Genomic DNA, 24,812 nt, shown 5'->3' with positions numbered 1-24,812 from the left:
TCCCCTGGTGTTTGAAAATACATGGACTTTCACTATAATTAGTTCTATTGTAAAGGGCAACTGCCAATGATTCAGTTGCATGGAATTTCTAAGTCTTGTGTGATGTTATTTTCATACCGATTTTAACAAATGGTTTCCTTTTTAGTGTTTTTACTTGGCAAAGTGTCTGTCCTTGGCTCTGTCCGTGGTGCTGAAGAGTGTTGGGGTTATTGTTTTTTTTTCCACATTTTTTAATGTATATACTTCTTTGACACAACTCATACTTTCAAAATATTTTATATCAGACAAGATTCAATCATCCAAAGGTTTCAAAATGTGCAGGATTTAAACATTGTTGTTATCTCTTACGTTGTCCAGACATGTTATCATAACGGTGCGGGTCAGGACCAAAGTATGCGGACTCAGAGCGAGTTGACAGTGTTTATTTACAAGTCTCGTGAATCAAAGTCTTAAACAGTTCAAATAACACACACGAGGATCCAGGAAGCAGGAGGCAGGCAGGACGGACGGAGAGCGGGTCGGGAACGGGAAGCCGGGGCTGGAGTGAAGACGGGAGCGGGGACGAGACCAGGACAGACAGGGCAAGCGTAGTCCAAGGAGCGGGACCCAGGGTAAGAGGCAGGCGGAACGCCAAAGACCAAGACAGGCGGTGCAGAGTGAGATGACTGTACCGGAGCGTAGAGGCAGGAGCAGGAGCGGGCGAAGGCAGGAGTCTGGAAAGGTGGCAAAAATCCAAAATGAGAACAAGCAAGCGGGTAACAGGAATGCAAAAAACAGAGCTGGAACATTCACGTTTTACACGCGGACGGTCTGGCTCCGAGTGTAGTCTGCCGAGTCTTCTTATGCGCCACCACAGGTGAGGGTGATTGCGTTAATGCGCTCCAGGTGTGAGCAGAAGGAGTCAGAGACTCCGCCCAGCTCCAGACAGACAGGTGAGGGAGGGGGGGGGGGGGAGAGTACAGGAGGGCAGCAACAAACAGACATCATGACACATGTGAATTCAGTGCAGCACTTTGAATAATAACTTTGCAGAGTGTGAGGTTATTTGCCATAACAATGACATTGAACCAAGATATGGTGATGTTTTGTTTTTGTCAGTGGATTTATGGTTACAATTTAGCCACTTCCATTGGGGTATTGTGATATTTACACCTGGGTATGCACTGCAAAATCGCTCTGAAGACACACATGTAATTAATTAACCCTTAAAAAATAATATGCGTATTGTACATTTGGCTCTGGGCATAAAATCTTTTGAGGAGTGGCACTGTTCCTCTTGTGTTGTCTTTATGATTTTAAATATTTCAAGTAATTATTTATTATTATTATTATTATTATTATTATTATTATTGTTATTATTATTATTATTATTATTATTATTATTATTATTATTATTATTATTATTATTATTATTATTTTAACATCAATACTGGCATTCATTAGGGGAAAAACGCTACTGCTGATCAAATTACACTATAGTGTTCTGGATTCTCGGACAGCATCTCATTATTCAGTTTTGTTGGTGAAAAGAAAGACAAATGGAAATCTTGAAACATTTTGTTATTACGAGAAAGAATGTGAGGGATCTAATTTTAACAGTGATATGACAACACATAGGATTCACACTCGCTTGAATACATTTTAAACTGTTTATTTTATATTTATTATTTCAATTATAATGAACATTTTAATTTAGGACGCATCGTATTATGTTTTTACAGTGAATTATAAAAAAAAAACAAAAACAAAAAAATATTTTCAGCATGTGTAGCTGTTCCTCTAAACCTACTCTTGGTGTCAGTATTTACCAGTGAACCGCGCGGCACATATTTATTCCCCTCCCTTCTTTCCTTCTTTGTGGTTGTTGTAAAATTCTGTTCTACGGATGATGAGGTGTTTCCGCATGAGGGCTTGTTGAGCGAATATTTAGGTTGTAGCATTTTTCCCCGTGGAGCCAACATGGCGCAAAAAGGATTTCTCTCATCTTGGACTTTGGGGTTATTGCTTTTTACCTTTTACCCCATCAGAGGAGACGTGAGTTACTCTGTTTCAGAGGAGATGAAACGTGGATCCGTGATCGGAAATATCGCTAAGGATATAGGCCTGGATTTGGGTAGGTTGTCCGCGCGCAGGGCGCGCGTGGACTCCGAGGACAACGGCGTCCAGTACTGCAGCGTGAACCTCAACACGGGAGAGCTGGTTGTTCAGGAGAGGATTGACAGAGAGGGCCTTTGTGCGAAGAAGACTTCATGTATTCTGAAACAGGAGCTCGTGCTGGAAAACCCTTTGGAGCTGCATCGCTTTACTATCCGCGTGCAAGACATAAATGACAACGCGCCACAATTCACGGACGACTCACTTAAATTTGAAATTGGGGAATCAGCTGTAAAAGGCACGACGTTTGTTGTTGGTGAAGCGCATGATGGGGATATAGGAGAAAACGCAGTGCAGGGCTACACCCTTCAGCAAAATGACAATTTCCATCTTATATATAAACCAAACTCTGTAGGACGAAAATATTGTGAGTTAGTGTTGGATAAAGAATTAGACAGAGAGACTAATGACGAGATCACGCTGGTGTTGACTGCGTTTGATGGCGGCTCTCCTCAGAGATCAGGCACAGTAGTCATCCATGTCACTGTTCTTGACGCTAATGATAATGCGCCAGTGTTTAGTCAGACTGTGTATAAAGCGAGTCTTCCAGAAAACTCTCCTCCAGACACACTGGTTATTACAGTGACTGCTACTGATGCGGACGAAGGAATAAACAGTGACATCATGTATGCATTTGACCACGTGTCTGATGAAAACAGTAATGTGTTTTCAATAAATCAAAAAACAGGAGAAGTGGTTGTGTCAGGTAAAAATGATTATGAAAAAACTTCTTCTTATGAGCTCCATATCAGCGCTAAAGATGGACTAGGGCTTGTCTCTTATACAACTTTAATAGTTGAAATTACTGATGTTAATGACAATGCCCCTATAATTACATTAAAGTCACTGACCAATCAGATTCCTGAGAGTGTGTTACCTGGTACAGAGGTGGGCATCATTAATGTGCAGGACAGAGACTCAGAGAACAACAGGCAGGTCCGCTGCTCCCTTCAGACTGGGGTCCCTTTCAAGTTAGTACCTTCCATTAAAAACTATTATTCTCTAGTGACCACAGAACAGCTGGACCGTGAGCTAGTGTCTGATTACAACATTACAATCACTGCCACTGATGAGGGCTCTCCTCCTCTGTCCTCCTCTAAAACTGTCCACTTAACTGTAGCTGACATCAATGACAACCCTCCTGTGTTTGAGGAGCAGTCCTACAGCGCACATGTGACTGAAAACAACAAACCTGGCTCCACTTTATGTTCTGTTGCAGCTCGAGACCCAGACTGGAGACAAAACGGGACAGTGATTTATTCTCTGTTACCTGGTGAGGTGAATGGGGCCCCAGTGTCCTCCTATGTATCTGTTAATGGAGACACAGGGGTGATCCATGCTGTGAGGGCTTTTGATTATGAACAGTTCAGGAGTTTTAAAGTCCATGTGATGGCCAGAGACAATGGCTCTCCTCCACTCAGCAGCAACGTGACAGTCAATGTGTTTATATCTGACGTGAACGACAACTCTCCTCAAATACTGTACCCCACCCCGGAGGGGAACTCCTTCATGACTGAACTGGTCCCTAAAGCTGCACATGCAGGCTCTCTGGTGTCCAAAGTGATAGCAGTGGACGCAGACTCTGGACAGAACGCCTGGCTGTCCTATCACATAGTCAAATCCACTGATCCTGGGCTTTTTACTATCGGTCTCCACAGTGGAGAGATCCGGAGCCAGCGGGACGTCTCTGAATCTGACAGCATGAAACAGAACCTTATTGTGTCAGTGAAGGATAACGGACAGCCTCCTCTCTCTGCCACCTGCTCCATGTATTTACTGATCTCTGATAACTTGGCTGAAGTGCCTGAACTCAAGGACATTTCTTATGATGAGAGGGACTCAAAGCTGACATCCTATCTGATCATTGCACTGGTGTCAGTGTCCACATTTTTCCTCACCTTCATTATTATTATCCTGGGTGTGAGGTTCTGTCGCAGGAGGAAGCCCAGACTGTTGTTTGATGGAGCAGTTGCAATCCCCAGTGGTTATCTGCCTCCTAATTATGCAGATGTTGACGGCACAGGAACTTTACGCAGCACTTACAACTATGATGGATACATGACGACTGGATCCAGGACAAGTGACTTTAAGTTTGTGTCGTCCTACAATGACAACACGCTGCCTGCAGATCAGACACTGAGAAAAAGCCCCACTGACTTTTGTGACGTCTTTGGAGATGGTGATATCTCTCCTGAGGTAGGAACACTTGACAAAATTATAATTTTACAAAGTTTTCTTTTTATGTTTTATCTTTAATTTGATGAGTGCTTTTCCTATTTCTCATACGTAGAGTTGATACATATCCATGGTTATTGAATTGCACTACCTTTAATACCCATTTGTCATGGTGCTCTCATTGTTTTATATTCATCCAGACATTTTGGATTTATAGGAAAAGCCATTGATTGTAGCTTTTTCTAGAGTAATCCAAGATTTAAAAGTTTTAAATTTGTAACACTGTAATAACATCTTTGCAGTGTAACAAAAATTTTACATTTTGTGCAGTATTAATTTGGTAAAATGAGTAATGAGGAATTATTTCAGTTTTTTTTCATTTACATCTCAGACAAACTTTTTATGATTTCACCGGAAAGGAGTGGAAGGTCATGATCCACAGTCCATCTGCTGAATATGGTGAATGGGGGCAGATTGTTTGTCGATGAAATGCTCCTTTTGGTTATGTGTGGGCTAAAAAAGTGCATTCAAGCTTTTTTATAAAGACACTGGTGACTGACTTGTTTCTAGAGCTGTGATTCTTAACCATAGAGAAGAGTGAGAACCCTATAGAGGGCTGTACAAGTATATTTAACGTTTATAGTTCTCCGGTTACTATGTTCTGGAAAAGTTTGACACTCTGGTCAAAAACATATTAACCCCTGTTCCAGGTATCCAGTTTTAATGGGAATGAGCTTCAGCATTTTGTCAAACATTTTTATTTTATTTTAATGCCTTAATGTTCTTTTTGATTCCCCATTTTATAAAAAAAAAAAAAAAAAAAAGTAACCTAACGTTTAATGAATCCCAATGACTAAATGTAAGATTGTTTGGTGTTTATAGTTATAACAACATTACATTTTTTGTTTAATCTCAATTCACAGTAAATTAGTCAGACCATAGAAATTCACAATGTTAATGCTATCACTGTCTATGCTGCTGTTTATAGTGAACTCAAAGTGCTGTTAGACCCCACATTATTTTATTTCATTGGTACAAGACAGAAAAATATTCATTCAATATTTTACTGAAGTGAGCACCGTGTCTAAATGATCTTTCTGCAGGATTTCTTGACACATTGTGTATTTCACTTTCTTTGTTCATGGTGTTGAAAATTGTTGATTTTTTTTAGACATTTTTTTTTTTTTTTTTTTTTTTTTTTTTTTTTGCAGATTGTGTAGTTGTGGAAATTCTAATAGTAAAAACCTGAAAAATATATAATTGATAGAGAAGTTGTCTTGAATCCAAAAGTCTGGTTTATTGAATCAATTGTGCAGAGTCGTCAAAGAGCAGTTCTCCCTAGCAGTGTCGTCTCACCCTCAGCTGACAAATGTAAATACATACAGTGTATTTATACCATCAAAACAATCATACCTGTTTAGTCTAGTCAAAGTGGCTGGAGGCCGCTAGACGCAAAAACAAGAGATGCACTCATACATAACAGCAGATGGTATTACTAAGGTTAGGTCAAAAGATCCATAACAATGCAAATGAAGATTTAAGGTCAAGAAAGTCATAACAGTGTCTACATCTCATTCATGTGTGCTATAGACACATTGCATATATTTCATTATTTCAGTACACTATTTTCAATGTTTTTAATATGCACATTTATTTTCTTGACAGTAGGTCATGTATGATGGTAAACAAAATATAAAATGTTAACAGCCATTTAACTTGGTATTAATGTAAATATAAGTTTTATGAAATAAATAGTAACACTCCTAAACAACATAGAATTGAATATGTTTATTGTTGTTTCAGGGTAATGTCACTGGGAAATAATTGCCCCCTCCTCTCACCCTTCCTTTCCTCTTTGTTTAGAAGGTTGTTTTTTTTTTTGTTTTTTTTTTGTTTGGACCTGTAGTCTCTCATTCAAATGACAGATACAGGTAGAATGTGTGTGTAAGCTGTGGCCTAAAGCGGTTAAAAATACTAAAGATGAATAATAAAAAGCAATGTCACCTAGTTTTAAAAAGAAACTATTAACCTGCTAAAAAGGTTCTAAAGACAAGAGAACAGTGTCAATACATTTACAACACCATGAATAATAATAATAATAATAATAATAATAATAATAATAATAATAATAATAATAATAATAATAATAATAATAATAATAATAATAATAATAATAATAAACATTTATTCACAAAATTAAAGTATAAATATTGTAAAACGATTTGGCACAATACCAAAACTACAAAAAATTAATTAATTAATAAAAAAAAAAAAAAATGAAATGAAATGAAACAAGCAGTGTAAAAAACAGGACGGCAGTTTTTTATAGGCCCTTCAAAGATTACAAATGTGCTCTAGGATAAGATTGGCTTGCATTTATATGGGCTTTTGTTCTTTTCTTTCTGACCATAGCATAGACCCTATTTGGCATCAGTCAAATGTGTTATAAGTAACAATACTTAGTTTATTAATCGTGACATTTTTCATGTTAATATGAATTTAATCGATTTTGTGTTACTCTTTGTCACATTAAAATAAGTGATCCTTTTCTTGTGAACAGATTTATATGATTCTTGTGTGATCAAGATGCACGAGACGCACTCAATATCGGATGTAGATTCTAAAAAATATTTATATATTTTGGGATGAATACTTTTGAGTATTTCATTTTTACACCATGAATATTACAGTAAAAGTTAGGAATAAAAATAAATATACACATGCTGTTACTTCAAACACACTCGTGGTGTCAGTGTTCACCAATGAACGGCACAGAACGTACATTCTCCTCCCTTCTTTGTCAGTTGTGCTTGTCACAGTTTGTGAGTGTGGATTACGCTTCGATTAAGAGAAATTCTGATTAGAACGTTTTCAGTGCAAATCTATAGATTTGTTTCAATATAAAATGTTCACTATCAGACGCGACTTTCTGGGGACTTTACTGTTGCTTCCTTTCACCTTTCCTCTGGTCAAAGGAGACGTGAGTTACTCTGTTTCAGAGGAGATGAAACGTGGATCCGTGATCGGAAATATCGCTAAGGATATAGGTCTGGATTTGGGCAGGTTGTCCGCGCGCAGGGCGCGCGTGGACTCCGAGGACAACGGCGTCCAGTACTGCAGCGTGAACCTCAACACGGGAGAGCTGGTTGTTCAGGAGAGGATTGACAGAGAGGGCCTTTGTGCGAAGAAGACTTCATGTATTCTGAAACAGGAGCTCGTGCTGGAAAACCCTTTGGAGCTGCATCGCTTTACTATCCGCGTGCAAGACATAAATGACAACGCACCACAATTTAAAGAGGACACGCTTAAATTTGAAATCCATGAATCAGCTGATAAGGGCGCGCGATATCCATTAGATGAAGCATACGATGGAGACATTGGGGAGAACAGTGTTCAGGGCTACACCCTGCAAGAGAACAAACACTTTACATTGGACGTAAAAGCAAAGAGTAATGGCCGAAAGTATAGTGAATTAGTTTTGGACAAGGAGTTAGACAGAGAGGAAAATAACGACGTCACGCTGGTGTTGACTGCGTTTGATGGCGGCTCTCCTCAGAGATCAGGCACAGTAGTCATCCATGTCACTGTTCTTGACGCTAATGATAATGCGCCAGTGTTTAGTCAGACTGTGTATAAAGCGAGTCTTCCAGAAAACTCTCCTCCAGACACACTGGTTATTACAGTGACTGCTACTGATGCTGATGAGGGAGTATACGGTGAAATAATATATGGTTTTGACCAGCCTTCAGATGAAGATAAAATATTTACTTTAAATCCCTCCACTGGGGAGGTTAAAGTTGCTCAATCGATTGATTATGAAAAAGAATCATCATATGAAATTCAAATTAGCGCTAAAGATGGACTGGGACTAGCATCTTATGCAACTTTATTTATTGAAGTTGTAGACGTAAATGACAATGCCCCTGTTATATTTCTAAAGTCACTGACCAATCAGATTCCTGAGAATGTGTCACCTGGTACAGAGGTGGGCATCATTAATGTGCAGGACAGAGACTCAGAGAACAACAGACAGGTCCGCTGCTCCCTTCAGACTGGGGTCCCTTTCAAGTTAGTACCTTCCATTAAAAACTATTATTCTCTAGTGACCACAGAACAGCTGGACCGTGAGCTAGTGTCTGATTACAACATTACAATCACTGCCACTGACGAGGGCTCTCCTCCTCTGTCCTCCTCTAAAACTGTCCACTTAACTGTAGCTGACATCAATGACAACCCTCCTGTGTTTGAGGAGCAGTCCTACAGCGCACATGTGACTGAAAACAACAAACCTGGCTCCACTTTATGTTCTGTTGCTGCTCGAGACCCAGACTGGAGACAAAACGGGACAGTGGTTTATTCTCTGTTACCTGGTGAGGTGAATGGGGCCCCAGTGTCCTCCTATGTATCTGTTAATGGAGACACAGGGGTGATCCATGCTGTGAGGGCTTTTGATTATGAACAGTTCAGGAGTTTTAAAGTCCATGTGATGGCCAGAGACAATGGCTCTCCTCCACTCAGCAGCAACGTGACAGTCAATGTGTTTATATCGGACGTGAACGACAACTCTCCTCAAATACTGTACCCCACCCCGGAGGGGAACTCCTTCATGACTGAACTGGTCCCTAAAGCTGCACATGCAGGCTCTCTGGTGTCCAAAGTGATAGCAGTGGACGCAGACTCTGGACAGAACGCCTGGCTGTCCTATCACATAGTCAAATCCACTGATCCTGGACTTTTTATTATCGGTCTCCACAGTGGAGAGATCCGGAGCCAGCGGGACGTCTCTGAATCTGACAGCATGAAACAGAACCTTATTGTGTCAGTGAAGGATAACGGACAGCCTCCTCTCTCTGCCACCTGCTCCATGTATTTACTGATCTCTGATAACTTGGCTGAAGTGCCTGAACTCAAGGACATTTCTTATGATGAGAGGGACTCAAAGCTGACATCCTATCTGATCATTGCACTGGTGTCAGTGTCCACATTTTTCCTCACCTTCATTATTATTGTCCTGGGTGTGAGGTTCTGTCGCAGGAGGAAGCCCAGACTGTTGTTTGATGGAGCAGTTGCAATCCCCAGTGGTTATCTGCCTCCTAATTATGCAGATGTTGACGGCACAGGAACTTTACGCAGCACTTACAACTATGATGGATACATGACGACTGGATCCAGGACAAGTGACTTTAAGTTTGTGTCGTCCTACAATGACAACACGCTGCCTGCAGATCAGACACTGAGAAAAAGCCCCACTGACTTTTCTGACGTCTTTGGAGATGGTGATGTCTCTCCTGAGGTAGGCACATAGTCAAAGAATTGCCTTCAACGTTTGTCTGTGTTCACTTCTTTTCAACACTGGTGCATTTTCTACTTGTTTTTTTGTTTTTTTAACCTATATATTTTTAGTTATGTCTTTTGTTTTTATGTCATATTTCTTCAGTCTGACCTTTGGAGTTAGTTGATACTAGAGAATAGATTTACAAATCACCATATCAAGAAGATAGTGATGATTTTGTCTTATGTCTCTGTTACAACTGTGATAACTGGTGGAGCCATTACACCGTGCCTAGTTTGTTAGTTGGGAATGCTTGTATATACAATCCTTGTACATATAATGTTCTGGCTCTTCTGGCTATTTCAACAAACAGGCAGCTACTCTGACTTTGGACATGGCAAGTGAAGGTTGTTTTATGAATTAATGGTATATTTGGTTGTATGTGGTTATAACCTCAGTGGTGCTTAGTACTGGCACTTTCCACTCGTTTTTGAGAATACATGAACTTCCACTATAAACAGTTCTATTGTAAAGGGCAACTGGCAATGATTCAGTTGCATGGAATTTCTAAATCATGTGTGATGTTATTTTCATACTAAATTTAAGAAATTGTTTCCTGTTTAGTGTTGGCAAAGCATCTGTCTTTGGCTCTGTCCGTGGTGCTGAAGAGTGTTGGCAGAGTTTTGGGGTCATTATTTTTTTTCACATTCTTTAATATATGTACTTCTTTAACACAAGTCATATTCTCAAAATATTTTATATCAGACAAGATTCAATCATTGAAAGGTTTCAAATTGTGTAGGCTTTAAACTGTGTTGTTCTATTTCTTACATTGCACAGACATGTGAATTCAATGAGACACCTCGGATAATACCTTTGCAGAGTATGAGGTTATTTGCCATAACAATGACAGTGAACCAAGATGTGGTGTTGATGTTTTGAGTTTGTCACTTCCATTAGGGTATGGTGAAGTTTGCACCTGGGTATGCATTACAAAATCGCTGTGAAGACACACACTGTAATTAATTAGCTCTTAAAAAATAATACATGTACTGTATATTTGACTCTGGTCATAAATACATTTGAGAATTGGCACTGTTCCTCTTATGTTGTCTTTATGATTTTAAAATATTTCATATCATTCTATTTAATAATATCAATATTATTATTATTATTATTATTATTATTATTATTATTATTATTATTATTATTATTATTATTTCAACATTAGCCTTCATTAAGGGGAAAAACGCTACTGCTGATCAAATTACACGTCAGTGCTCTGGATTCTTGGACAGCATCTCATTATTCACAGTTTGTTGGTAAAAAGAAAGGCAATTAGAAATCTTGAAATATTTTGTCATTACGAGAAAGAATGTAAGGGATCTATTTTTAACAGTGAAATTACAAAACATAGGATTAAAAACCCAATTGAATACATTTTAAACTGTTTATTTTATTTTTATTATTTCAATTATAATGAACATTTAATATAGGACACTTTTTATTATTTTGTTTTTAAAGTGAGTAAAAAAAACCCTGATTTTTTAAGGAAGCGTAGCTATTCCTCTAAACCTACTCTTGGTGTCAGTATTTACCAGTGAACCGCGCGGCACATATTTATTCCCCTCCCTTCTTTCCTTCTTTGTGGTTGTTGTAAAATTCTGTTCTACGGATGATGAGGTGTTTCCGTATGAGGGCTCGTTTAGCGAATATTTAGGTTGTAGCATTTTTCCCAGTGGAGCCAACATGGCGCAAAAAGGATTTACCTTATTTTCCACATTGGGGTTATTGTTTTTTACCTTTTACCCCATCAGAGGAGACGTGAGTTACTCTGTTCCAGAGGAGATGAAACGTGGATCTGTGATCGGAAATATCGCTAAGGATATAGGTCTGGATTTGGGCAGGTTGTCCGCGCGCAGGGCGCGCGTGGACTCAGAGGACAACGGCGTCCAGTACTGCAGCGTGAACCTCAACACGGGAGAGCTGGTTGTTCAGGAGAGGATTGACAGAGAGGGCCTTTGTGCGAAGAAGACTTCATGTATTCTGAAACAGGAGCTTGTACTGGAAAACCCTTTGGAGCTGCATCGCTTTACTATCCGCGTGCAAGACATAAATGACAACGCGCCACAATTTAAGGAGGATACGCTTAAATTTGACATCAGTGAAATGACTGATAAAGGCGCGCGATATCCATTAGATGAAGCATACGACGGAGACATAGGGGAGAATAGTGTTCAGGGTTACACCCTGCAAGAAAACAAACACTTTACATTGGACGTAAAAACAAAGAGCAATGGCCGAAAGTATAGTGAATTAGTTTTGGACAAGGAGTTAGACAGAGAAGAAAATAATGAGATCACGCTTGTGCTGACTGCGTTTGATGGCGGCTCTCCTCAGAGATCAGGCACAGTAGTCATCCATGTCACTGTTCTTGACGCTAATGATAATGCGCCAGTGTTTAGTCAGACTGTGTATAAAGCGAGTCTTCCAGAAAACTCTTCTCCAGACACACTGGTTATTACAGTGACTGCTTCTGATGCAGACGAGGGGGTAAACAGTGAAATAATGTATGGTTTTGACCACCCTTCGGATGATGACAACATATTTACTTTAAATCCCTCCACTGGGGAGGTTAGAGTTGCTCAATCGATTGATTATGAAAAAGAATCCTCATATGAAATTCAAATTAGTGCCAAAGATGGACTTGGACTGGCATCTTTTGCAACTCTATTTATTGAAATTGTAGACATAAATGACAATGCTCCTGTTATATTTTTGAAATCACTGTCAAGTCAGATTCCTGAGAATGTGTCACCTGGTACAGAGGTGGGCATCATTAATGTGCAGGACAGAGACTCAGAGAACAACAGACAGGTCCGCTGCTCCCTTCAGACTGGGGTCCCTTTCAAGTTAGTACCTTCCATTAAAAACTATTATTCTCTAGTGACCACAGAACAGCTGGACCGTGAGCTAGTGTCTGATTACAACATTACAATCACTGCCACTGACGAGGGCTCTCCTCCTCTGTCCTCCTCTAAAACTGTCCACTTAACTGTAGCTGACATCAATGACAACCCTCCTGTGTTTGAGGAGCAGTCCTACAGCGCACATGTGACTGAAAACAACAAACCTGGCTCCACTTTATGTTCTGTTGCTGCTCGAGACCCAGACTGGAGACAAAACGGGACAGTGGTTTATTCTCTGTTACCTGGTGAGGTGAATGGGGCCCCAGTGTCCTCCTATGTATCTGTTAATGGAGACACAGGGGTGATCCATGCTGTGAGGGCTTTTGATTATGAACAGTTCAGGAGTTTTAAAGTCCATGTGATGGCCAGAGACAATGGCTCTCCTCCACTCAGCAGCAACGTGACAGTCAATGTGTTTATATCTGACGTGAATGACAACTCTCCTCAAATACTGTACCCCACCCCGGAGGGGAACTCCTTCATGACTGAACTGGTCCCTAAAGCTGCACATGCAGGCTCTCTGGTGTCCAAAGTGATAGCAGTGGACGCAGACTCTGGACAGAACGCCTGGCTGTCCTATCACATAGTCAAATCCACTGATCCTGGACTTTTTACTATCGGTCTCCACAGTGGAGAGATCCGGAGCCAGCGGGATGTCTCTGAATCTGACAGCATGAAACAGAACCTTATTGTGTCAGTGAAGGATAACGGACAGCCTCCTCTCTCTGCCACCTGCTCCATGTATTTACTGATCTCTGATAACTTGGCTGAAGTGCCTGAACTCAAGGACATTTCTTATGATGAGAGGGACTCAAAGCTGACATCCTATCTGATCATTGCACTGGTGTCAGTGTCCACATTTTTCCTCACCTTCATTATTATTGTCCTGGGTGTGAGGTTCTGTCGCAGGAGGAAGCCCAGACTGTTGTTTGATGGAGCAGTTGCAATCCCCAGTGGTTATCTGCCTCCTAATTATGCAGATGTTGACGGCACAGGAACTTTACGCAGCACTTACAACTATGATGGATACATGACGACTGGATCCAGGACAAGTGACTTTAAGTTTGTGTCGTCCTACAATGACAACACGCTGCCTGCAGATCAGACACTGAGAAAAAGCCCCACTGACTTTTCTGACGTCTTTGGAGATGGTGATGTCTCTCCTGAGGTAGGCACATAGTCAAAGAATTGCCTTAAAGTTTTTATTTTTTATTTTTCTGTGTTCACTTCATTTCAACACTGGTGCATTTCCTACTTTTTTTTTTTTTTCTTTTAATTCTGACCTTTGGAGTTAGGTGACACTAGAGAATGGATTTACAAATCATGCACATAGTATATCAAGAAGATAGAGATAATTTTGTCTTTTGTTTATGTTAAAACTGTGTGACTGGTGGAGCCATTACACCATGCCTAGTATCTTTGTAAGGAATGCTTGTACATCCTTGTACATATAATGTTCACAGTGTGGCTATTTCAATAGAAAGGCACCTACTTAGACTTTGGACATGGCAAGTGAAGGTTGTTTTATTAATTTATGGTATATTTTGGTTGTATGAGGTCAAAAGCTCAATCATGTTCAGTAGTGGCACTTTCCACTGGTGTTTGAGAATACATGGACTTCCACTATAAACAGTTATATTGTAAAGGGCAACTGGCAATGATTCAGTTGGATGAAATTTCCAAGTCATGTGTGGTGTTATTTTAATCCTGATTTTAAAATAATTTTTTCCTGTTTGGTGTTTTCACTTGGCAAAGTGTCTGTCTTTGGCTCTGTCCGTGGTGCTGAAAAGTGTTGACAAAGTTTTGGAGTCATTGTTTTTTTGACATTCTTAATGTGTGAACTTCTGAGACACAAGTCATACTCTCAAAATATTTCTTATCAGACAAGATTCAATCATCCAAAGGTTTCAAAATGTGTAGGTTTTAAACTTTGTTGTTATATCTGTTAAATTGTCCAGACATGTGAATTCAGTGGGACCTTTTGAATAATAACTTTGCAGAGTGTGAGGTTATTTGCCATAACAATGACAGTGAACCAAGAGGTGTTGATATTTTGATTTTGTCAGTGGATTTATGGTTACAATTTAATCACCTTCATTAAGGCAATGTGATATTTGCATCTGGGTATCTGTTACAAAGTCACTCTGAAGACACACACTGTAATTTATTAACTCTTAAAAAATAATACATGTATTATGTATTAGGCTCTGGGCAAAAAAAACTTTTTATGGGTGGCACTGTTTCTCTTGTGTTGTCTTGATGATTTTAATTATTTCATGTAATACTTTATTATTATTTTAATTATTATTACCATTAGTAGTAGTAGTAGTTGTTGTAGTATTATTAGTGTTAGTATTATGATCATTCATATTATTATTATTGTCATTATTATTATTTTAATTTCAATACTGGGGAAAGGGGAAATAAACGCTACTGCTGATCAAATTAGACTATAGTTGTTGGATTCTTGGACAGCATCTCATTATTCAGTTTGTTGATGAACAGAAAGACAATTTGAAATCCAGAAACATTTTGTCATTATGAGAAAGAATGTGAGTGATCTATTTTTAATAATGATGTGACAACACGTAGGATTCAAACCCGCTTGATAACATTTTTTAAACTGTTTATTTTTTTGTATATTTATAATTTCAATTATAATGAAAATTTATATTAGGACACGTTTTATTTTTATGATTTTACAGTGAGTAAAAAAACAAAAAAACTATATATATATATATATATATATAAGATTTTTTTCAGCATGTGTAGCTGTTCCTCTAAACCTACTCTTGGTGTCAGTATTTACCAGTGAACCGCGCGGCACATATTTATTCCCCTCCCTTCTTTCCTTCTTTGTGGTTGTTGTAAATTTCTGTTCTACAGATGATGAGGTGTTTCCGCATGAGGGCTTGTTTAGCGAATATTTAGGTTGTAGCATTTTTCCCCGTGGAGCCAACATGGCGCAAAAAGGATTTCTCTTATCGTTCACTTTGGGGTTATTGCTTTTTACCTTTTACCCCATCAGAGGAGACGTGAGTTACTCTGTTCCAGAGGAGATGAAACGTGGATCCGTGATCGGAAATATCGCTAAGGATATAGGTCTGGATTTGGGCAGGTTGTCCGCGCGCAGGGCGCGCGTGGACTCCGAGGACAACGGCGTCCAGTACTGCAGCGTGAACCTCAACACGGGAGAGCTGGTTGTTCAGGAGAGGATTGACAGAGAGGGCCTTTGTGCGAAGAAGACTTCATGTATTCTGAAACAGGAGCTCGTGCTGGAAAACCCTTTGGAGCTGCATCGCTTTACTATCCGCGTGCAAGACATAAATGACAACGCACCACAATTCACGGACGACTCACTTAAATTTGAAATTCGAGAATCAGCTATAAAAGGCACGAAGTTTGTTGTTGGTGAAGCGCATGATGGGGATATAGGAGAAAACGCAGTGCAGGGCTACACCCTTCAGCAAAATGACAATTTCCAACTTATATATAAACCAAACTCTGTAGGACGAAAATATTGTGAGTTAGTGTTGGATAAAGAATTAGACAGAGAGAAAAATAACGAGATCACGCTTGTTCTGACTGCGTTTGATGGCGGCTCTCCTCAGAGATCAGGCACAGTAGTCATCCATGTCACTGTTCTTGACGCTAATGATAATGCGCCAGTGTTTAGTCAGACTGTGTATAAAGCGAGTCTTCCAGAAAACTCTCCTCCAGACACACTGGTTATTACAGTGACTGCTACTGATGCAGACGAAGGAATAAATAGTGACATCATGTATGCATTTGACCACGTGTCTGATGAAAACAGTAATGTGTTTTCAATAAATCAAAAAACAGGAGAAGTGGTTGTGTCAGGTAAAAATGATTATGAAAAAACTGCTTCTTATGAGCTCCATATCAGCGCTAAAGATGGACTAGGGCTTGTCTCTTATACAACTTTAATAGTTGAAATTACTGATGTTAATGACAATGCTCCTATAATTACCTTAAAGTCACTGACCAATCAGATTCCTGAGAATGTGTCACCTGGTACAGAGGTGGGCATCATTAATGTGCAGGACAGAGACTCAGAGAACAACAGACAGGTCCGCTGCTCCCTTCAGACTGGGGTCCCTTTCAAGTTAGTTCCTTCCATTAAAAACTATTATTCTCTAGTGACCACAGAACAGCTGGACCGTGAGCTAGTGTCTGATTACAACATTACAATCACTGCCACTGACGAGGGCTCTCCTCCTCTGTCCTCCTCTAAAACTGTCCACTTAACTGTAGCTGACATCAATGACAACCCTCCTGTGTTTGAGGAGCAGTCCTACAGCGCACATGTGACTGAAAACAACAAACCTGGCTCCACTTTATGTTCTGTTGCTGCTCGAGACCCAGACTGGAGACAAAACGGGACAGTGGTTTATTCTCTGTTACCTGGTGAGGTGAATGGGGCCCCAGTGTCCTCCTATGTATCTGTTAATGGAGACACAGGGGTGATCCATGCTGTGAGGGCTTTTGATTATGAACAGTTCAGGAGTTTTAAAGTCCATGTGATGGCCAGAGACAATGGCTCTCCTCCACTCAGCAGCAACGTGACAGTCAATGTGTTTATATCTGACGTGAACGACAACTCTCCTCAAATACTGTACCCCACCCCGGAGGGGAACTCCTTCATGACTGAACTGGTCCCTAAAGCTGCACATGCAGGCTGTCTGGTGTCCAAAGTGATAGCAGTGGACGCAGACTCTGGACAGAACGCCTGGCTGTCCTATCACATAGTCAAATCCACTGATCCTGGACTTTTTACTATCGGTCTCCACAGTGGAGAGATCCGGAGCCAGCGGGACGTCTCTGAATCTGACAGCATGAAACAGAACCTTATTGTGTCAGTGAAGGATAACGGACAGCCTCCTCTCTCTGCCACCTGCTCCATGTATTTACTGATCTCTGATAACTTGGCTGAAGTGCCTGAACTCAAGGACATTTCTTATGATGAGAGGGACTCAAAGCTGACATCCTATCTGATCATTGCACTGGTGTCAGTGTCCACATTTTTCCTCACCTTCATTATTATTGTCCTGGGTGTGAGGTTCTGTCGCAGGAGGAAGCCCAGACTGTTGTTTGATGGAGCAGTTGCAATCCCCAGTGGTTATCTGCCTCCTAATTATGCAGATGTTGACGGCACAGGAACTTTACGCAGCACTTACAACTATGATGGATACATGACGACTGGATCCAGGACAAGTGACTTTAAGTTTGTGTCGTCCTACAATGACAACACCCTGCCTGCAGATCAGACACTGAGAAAAAGCCCCACTGACTTTTGTGACGTCTTTGGAGATGGTGATGTCTCTCCTGAGGTAGGCACATAATCAATGAAAAGAATTGCCTTTTTTTTATTTTTTTTACTGCTTTTCAACACTGGTACATTTCCTATTTATTACTATTATTGTTTTTTTGTTGTTTTTTTTTTTTTTTAACCTAAATAGTTTTAATGATGTTTTGCAGTTTCTTATCATCATTCTTTTCGGTCTGACCTTTGGAGTAAGTTGACACTAGAGCAGGGGTCTCACACTCAGTTTACCTGGGGACAGGTGGAGGCAGAGTCTAGGTGAGGCTGGGTCGCATCAGGTTTTCCACAAGAAATACTTTCTTAAAAAAATTTCAATATTCTCAATTTTTATTTTATTTTTTTTAAACAAAAAATAAATTGAAATAAATAAGTAAGAAAATAATTCAATTAGTAGTAGTAATAATAACAAAAACAATAACATTAACAACAATAATAATATGAATAATATGAATAATATTTCATTAGCTATATGTGGTTTCTTCTTCTATATCTTCATTCAGATGTCTGTATTAACAATTCTTTAACCTTTAACCTTCTTCTGAACAAGAATTGTCCTGAACATGAATAACATTGAAGAACATGAACTGTTCTTCTGAGCATAGCTTCTCTTGCCAACTCCTTGCTGCTAGAGACTTAGCAGCATAAAAAACAATGAGCCACAAATAACGGTGTGACCCTATAATTGGTCCGGGTTATGGGGGACTGGTTTTGCCGATGGACAGGTGTCGCTCTGTGACTGTAGACTACATTAGGCTGCATCGAGTTCCTTGCTTTTCTTTTATCACGCTGCGTACGCATCACTTTGATTTATTTTATCAGAGAGAGAGAGAGAGAGATCTCATATTAACTTTCTAAGTGCCACTGACATACGTGTGTTTATATACATTTTTATATGTGTATATATACATATAATGTCCCGCTTTAGAGGAACTTAAAAAAAAAGTAAAATAAAAAATAAATGTTGTCGTGTTGTAAACGCTGGGACGAATGTCCACGTGCGCCCAGCAGAAACGAGGCAGCCAGCCAAGTACGCAAGAAAACACTCCATGGCAACACTGCTGTAACTTTCACTCACTAAGAAACAGGGACTTAGTAAGAAATGTTTCTCTGCATAAAGCCTGGCCGATGTCCCGCCCTCAAGGGCCATATACCCCAACGTGTTCGTTCAGCTCCACACACAACACTGTAAAGTTCCAAACATTTCAAACTCGCGTCTGAGATCCCTGCACTAGAGAATGGAGATATATATATATATATATATATATATATATATATATATATATATATATATATATATATATATATATATATATATATATATATATATATATATATATATATAAAACAATAAAATAATAATGGTTTATTGTTTAGTGTTTTCACTTGGCAAAGCATCTGTCTTTGGCTCTGTCCGTGGTGCTGAAGAGTATTGGAGTTTTGGGGTCATTGTTTTTTTCACATTCTTAAAGTGTATACTTTTTTTGACACAATTCATACTCTCAAAATAATTTATATCAGACAAGATTCAATCAGCCAAAGGTTTTAAAATGTGTAGGTTTTAAACTGTGTTGTTACATTGTTTACATTACACAGACAGTGAATTTAATAGGACACCTTGGATAAAAACTTTACAGAGTGTGAGGTTATTTGCAATAACAATGACAGTAAACCAGGATGTGATGTTGTTGGTGTCTTGAATTGACTGTGAATTTATGGTTACATTATAACCACTTCCATTAGGAGATTGTAATGTCTGCACCTGGGTATGCATTACAAAGTCACTCTGAAGACACAGACGGAAAAGGAATAGGTTTCCAAAAAAAACAAACATGAAAAATGTATAATACAGTTATCATTCTCTGCTTCAAATTTAATTAAATTACGTTATCTTTTTTTTTTTTTTTTTTTTTTGCTAACTGTTATTAAGAATAATTTTTACTTCTTACAAGCAGCCATCATTTAAATCTTGAAACCTGTTAAACTGATCATGTCAGTGACTAAAAGCTTAGGGTCTATTTACATAAAAGTAATCACAGTGAATGCATTTACTTGAAAATATTAACATATTTACTTGTGTTACAAAATTGAGGATTTTTTTTTTATATATTTTTTTAATAGTTTCTCAGTGTACAATATCTAATATGTTAGTAAGATTAATACAGAAATGTGTTTTGTAGATTTGACATCTTTTCCAACAAGGAGCTTTTGAGATAATTTAATCTGGGCGTGGGCTTGTTTTATTTATTTATTTATTTATTTATTTATTTATTTATTTATTTATTTATTTATTTATTTATTTATTTATTTATTTATTTATTTAGTTGATGATTTTATATATATATATATATATATATATATATATATATATATATATATATATATATATATATATATACATATATACATATGTATGTATGTATGTATGTATGTAAGTATATGTTTATAACATTTTCTTTTAATTACAATTAATCTCAACATACATATTAGGCTGAACAGTTTAAGGGTGTGCTCACACACTTGTTATTTGGTTCTAAACTGATCTAAAAATGTCCCTGATGTTGACTTGGTTTGGTCTTGTTCTAGTCCTACTTTAGTTCTTATCTAGTCCAGCTTAAGTTTCGGGTGCAGTCCTGGTTAATTTCACTTTTATGTGGGTGATTGTGCAAGAGTGAATGTGCCCTAAATTCCCCATTCTGTTTCAAACATAAAATATATTTTATTTTCTTTTACCTCTTGCTCAACTTGTTGTTCTAACACTAAACCCCAGGTCAGTCTTTTGGACTGCTTTAAGATATTGATTTAGAATTGCTCTTGTTCCTCAGATACTTGCTTCTTTTTAACTTCTCCTGTATCTGTATGTATTTTATTATCATGTCATGATTTGGATGAAATAATATTATTAAACCAATGTTTAGGTTTAAATCCCTGCACAATCATTTTGACAACACATTTCAGTGTTATTTATGTTTTCCTTTTTTTTATTATTCAAATCAAATGGTGTGTTTGCGTAGTTACAGAATTCTGGGATTTCTAATGTGGTGTTTTATGCATATCAACCGTAGAAGTCAAGGCTGTGAGTTTGGCCTCTAGAATCGACATTTTCACGCGTGTTTCATTGTTACTGTTTGTTTGCCCTGAACTGTTTGTGAATAGTTTCTCCTTCTTTTGTAGCCGGGTGGTTTAGGCTGTCCGGCTAACACCTTCTGCGTTGTGTTGTACAGACAAACTGAGCCACACACAGGGGTCTGCCATTCAGGGGAGGGTTTATTATCTGTGTGAAACAAAATAAAAATCAAAATACAGCACAGTCCAGGTCTGCCAATCCCGCACGTCTCCCCTCTGCTCTCCTTGCAGCAACTGACGTTTTATTTATAATTAACTAATTACAAATTGAAATTAATGATAACAATTAAATTACATTATAAGTTGACATACAAAAATAACATTCACATACCTGTGTGAAACAAAATCAAAATCAAAATACAGCACAGTCCAGGTCTGCCAATCCTGCACGTCTACAGAAAGACAAAGTATCAGACACGTGTGAGATCGCACTTGCTAACCCAAATTCCCTCGTTATAGCCGTACTTTTCCTAAGTGCTGTATTTACATATAAAACACTGTTCACACATATCTTTACAACAGGAATAATGGTGAAGGCCTTACAAATCAGGAACAAAACGCAAACGGTACTGTCATTAACTTTCTATGAACTATTTTAACTCTAGACACGGGAACAAATCCACTCCTTACCTCCCCTCTGCTCTCCTTGCAGCAACTGAGGGGAGCCGCGGGAGATACAGGCACCGCCAAAATAAAATCCTCCGACAAAACGGCTCAATAAACTTAAAGTACAATTTCAATAGTAAACAAAACGAGATTTTGGTGAAATAAAACAAACATAAAGACCACATGGGCTACACCTTGCTACAATGAACCAAATATATAACGGAGGAGAACGTATGTCTGTTGGATATAAAAAATGTGAAACGAATATGATTATTAATTTGTTACTTTTTTTCCTTTTCTTACTTTCATTTACCTCTAGATGTCGCTCTATACCAGTCAAAGTCTTGATGTTGGGCGGTAATCTACAGTCCTGTATCGTGGATTAGCCTTTAGAAACGAGAGGACCGTTTATTGTTTGTTTTGCTACGGTTTTTCCTTCTTAACAGTGTGGCTCTTAACACTCCGTGGTGGATGTTAAAATGTTGTTTCCGCTACTAGGATTGTACGTGTTTCTGAAGTGTCTGGATTTGGCGCAGGGAGACTTGAGCTACACGCTTCCCGAGGAGATGAAAAAAGGAGCGGTAATCGGAAATATAGTGAAGGATCTGGGTCTGGAGAGAGGTGCGTTAAGCCAGAGGAGAGCCCGTGTTGACACCGAGGGCACAGATGAGCGGTATTGTGAACTGAACTTGAAAAATGGAGAACTGTTTGTCGCTGGTAGAATTGACCGGGAAGGGCTTTGTGCGAAAAGATCGTCGTGTGTCCTGAAGCAAGAACTGGTGTTAGAGAATCCGCTTGAGCTTCGCCGTGTACAACTACACATACAAGACATTAATGATAATTCACCACTGTTCAATGATGGAACTGTTGAGCTTGAAATAAGAGAAACTACAGTTAGGGGTGCTCACTTTGTGTTAGAGGAGGCGCACGATGCAGATGTGGGAGAGAATTCAATCCAACAATACAGTCTAAACAAGAATGATAATTTTGTTTTGGTGATTACTGGAAATACCATCGAGCTGGTGCTGGATAAAGAATTAGATCGTGAAAAACAGCATGAAATAGATTTGATTTTGACAGCTTTTGATGGCGGGTCTCCACAGAGATCAGGGACCGTGGCCATACACGTCACTGTATTGGACGCTAATGATAACGCCCCTGTGTTCAGCCAGGCCGTGTATAAAGCCAGTCTGCCTGAAAACTCCCCACTAGACACTGTAGTGCTGACTGTTAGAGCGACTGATGCAGATGAAGGCGTCAATGGTGACGTGAGTTATGATTTTGGACACGTGGCTGAAGATGTGAGAAAGACGTTTAGTATAAATCCAAAAACAGGAGAAATAAGAGTTATTGGCAACATTGATCATGAAATGACTTCCTCCTTTGAAATGCGTGTTAAAGCAAAAGACGGATTGGGACTTTCAACTTATGCCATGGTGGATATAGCTGTCACTGATGTCAATGACAATGCTCCTGTGGTCAGTTTAAAATCTCTGTCAGATACAATAGCAGAAAATACCCCTCCTGGTACAGAGGTGGGCATCATTAATGTGCAGGACAGAGACTCAGAGAACAACAGACAGGTCCGCTGCTCCCTTCAGACTGGGGTCCCTTTCAAGTTAGTACCTTCCATTAAAAACTATTATTCTCTAGTGACCACAGAACAGCTGGACCGTGAGCTAGTGTCGGATTACAACATTACAATCACTGCCACTGACGAGGGCTCTCCTCCTCTGTCCTCCTCTAAAACTGTCCACTTAACTGTAGCTGACATCAATGACAACCCTCCTGTGTTTGAGGAGCAGTCCTACAGCGCACATGTGACTGAAAACAACAAACCTGGCTCCACTTTATGTTCTGTTGCTGCTCGAGACCCAGACTGGAGACAAAATGGGACAGTGGTTTATTCTCTGTTACCTGGTGAGGTGAATGGGGCCCCAGTGTCCTCCTATGTATCTGTTAATGGAGACACAGGGGTGATCCATGCTGTGAGGGCTTTTGATTATGAACAGTTTAGGAGTTTTAAAGTCCATGTGATGGCCAGAGACAATGGCTCTCCTCCACTCAGCAGCAACGTGACAGTCAATGTGTTTATATCTGACGTGAACGACAACTCTCCTCAAATACTGTACCCCACCCCGGAGGGGAACTCCTTCATGACTGAACTGGTCCCTAAAGCTGCACATGCAGGCTCTCTGGTGTCCAAAGTGATAGCAGTGGATGCAGACTCTGGACAGAACGCCTGGCTGTCCTATCACATAGTCAAATCCACTGATCCTGGACTTTTTACTATCGGTCTCCACAGTGGAGAGATCCGGAGCCAGCGGGATGTCTCTGAATCTGACAGCATGAAACAGAACCTTATTGTGTCAGTGAAGGATAACGGACAGCCTCCTCTCTCTGCCACCTGCTCCATGTATTTACTGATCTCTGATAACTTGGCTGAAGTGCCTGAACTCAAGGACATTTCTTATGATGAGAGGGACTCAAAGCTGACATCCTATCTGATCATTGCACTGGTGTCAGTGTCCACATTTTTCCTCACCTTCATTATTATTGTCCTGGGTGTGAGGTTCTGTCGCAGGAGGAAGCCCAGACTGTTGTTTGATGGAGCAGTTGCAATCCCCAGTGGTTATCTGCCTCCTAATTATGCAGATGTTGACGGCACAGGAACTTTACGCAGCACTTACAACTATGATGGATACATGACGACTGGATCCAGGACAAGTGACTTTAAGTTTGTGTCGTCCTACAATGACAACACGCTGCCTGCAGATCAGACACTGAGAAAAAGCCCCACTGACTTCTCTGACGTCTTTGGAGATGGTGATGTCTCTCCTGAGGTAGGCGCATAGTCAAAGAATTGCCTTAAAGTTTTTTTTTTTTTGTTTTTCTGTGTTCACTTCATTTCAACACTGGTGCATTTCCTACTTTTTTTTTTCTTTTAATTCTGACCTTTGGAGTTAGGTGACACTAGAGAAGGGATTTACAAATCATGCACATAGTATATCAAGAAGATAGAGATAATTTTGTCTTTTGTTTATGTTAAAACTGTGTGACTGGTGGAGCCATTACACCATGCCTAGTATCTTTGTAAGGAATGCTTGTACATCCTTGTACATATAATGTTCACAGTGTGGCTATTTCAATAGAAAGGAACCCACTTAGA

The 24,812-nt window shown here is 39.4% G+C and overlaps 5 protein-coding genes across 5 annotated transcripts; all 5 read left to right on the top strand.

Moving 5' to 3' along the window:
* Positions 1 to 1,959: 1,959 nt before the first annotated feature.
* LOC117378027 (protocadherin beta-15-like) lies at positions 1,960 to 4,410 on the top strand. The gene has a single exon (XM_033974568.1). The coding sequence runs from the start codon at positions 1,960 to 1,962 to the stop codon at positions 4,408 to 4,410; it is 2,451 nt and encodes an 816-aa protein (XP_033830459.1).
* Positions 4,411 to 7,234: 2,824 nt separating this feature from the next.
* LOC117378026 (protocadherin beta-16-like) lies at positions 7,235 to 9,634 on the top strand. Its single transcript, XM_033974567.1, has one exon. It carries the CDS (start codon positions 7,235 to 7,237, stop codon positions 9,632 to 9,634), a length of 2,400 nt encoding a protein of 799 aa, XP_033830458.1.
* A 1,756-nt stretch (positions 9,635 to 11,390) lies between these two features.
* On the top strand, positions 11,391 to 13,750 carry LOC117378025 (protocadherin gamma-A11-like). Its single transcript, XM_033974566.2, has one exon. The coding sequence runs from the start codon at positions 11,450 to 11,452 to the stop codon at positions 13,748 to 13,750; it is 2,301 nt and encodes a 766-aa protein (XP_033830457.2). The 5' UTR covers positions 11,391 to 11,449.
* A 1,780-nt stretch (positions 13,751 to 15,530) lies between these two features.
* Positions 15,531 to 17,933, top strand: LOC117378024 (protocadherin gamma-A11-like). Its single transcript, XM_033974565.1, has one exon. The coding sequence runs from the start codon at positions 15,531 to 15,533 to the stop codon at positions 17,931 to 17,933; it is 2,403 nt and encodes an 800-aa protein (XP_033830456.1).
* Positions 17,934 to 22,122: 4,189 nt separating this feature from the next.
* On the top strand, positions 22,123 to 24,498 carry LOC117378023 (protocadherin gamma-A11-like). The gene has a single exon (XM_033974564.1). The coding sequence runs from the start codon at positions 22,123 to 22,125 to the stop codon at positions 24,496 to 24,498; it is 2,376 nt and encodes a 791-aa protein (XP_033830455.1).
* The last annotated feature ends 314 nt before the right edge of the window (positions 24,499 to 24,812 follow it).

This window comes from Periophthalmus magnuspinnatus, chromosome 10 (assembly GCF_009829125.3).
Source record: "Periophthalmus magnuspinnatus isolate fPerMag1 chromosome 10, fPerMag1.2.pri, whole genome shotgun sequence".
Lineage (NCBI taxonomy): Eukaryota > Metazoa > Chordata > Actinopteri > Gobiiformes > Gobiidae > Periophthalmus > Periophthalmus magnuspinnatus.
Note: the sequence above shows the minus strand (reverse complement) of the source record. Positions and strands in the feature narration are given on the sequence as shown.

What these genes read in the sequence shown, in the direction of transcription:
- LOC117378024 (XM_033974565.1), top strand. Translation starts at nt 15,531, where the DNA reads ATGGCGCAAAAAGGATTTCTCTTATCGTTCACTTTGGGGTTATTGCTT.
- LOC117378026 (XM_033974567.1), top strand. Translation starts at nt 7,235, where the DNA reads ATGTTCACTATCAGACGCGACTTTCTGGGGACTTTACTGTTGCTTCCT.
- LOC117378027 (XM_033974568.1), top strand. Translation starts at nt 1,960, where the DNA reads ATGGCGCAAAAAGGATTTCTCTCATCTTGGACTTTGGGGTTATTGCTT.
- LOC117378025 (XM_033974566.2), top strand. Translation starts at nt 11,450, where the DNA reads ATGAAACGTGGATCTGTGATCGGAAATATCGCTAAGGATATAGGTCTG.
- LOC117378023 (XM_033974564.1), top strand. Translation starts at nt 22,123, where the DNA reads ATGTTGTTTCCGCTACTAGGATTGTACGTGTTTCTGAAGTGTCTGGAT.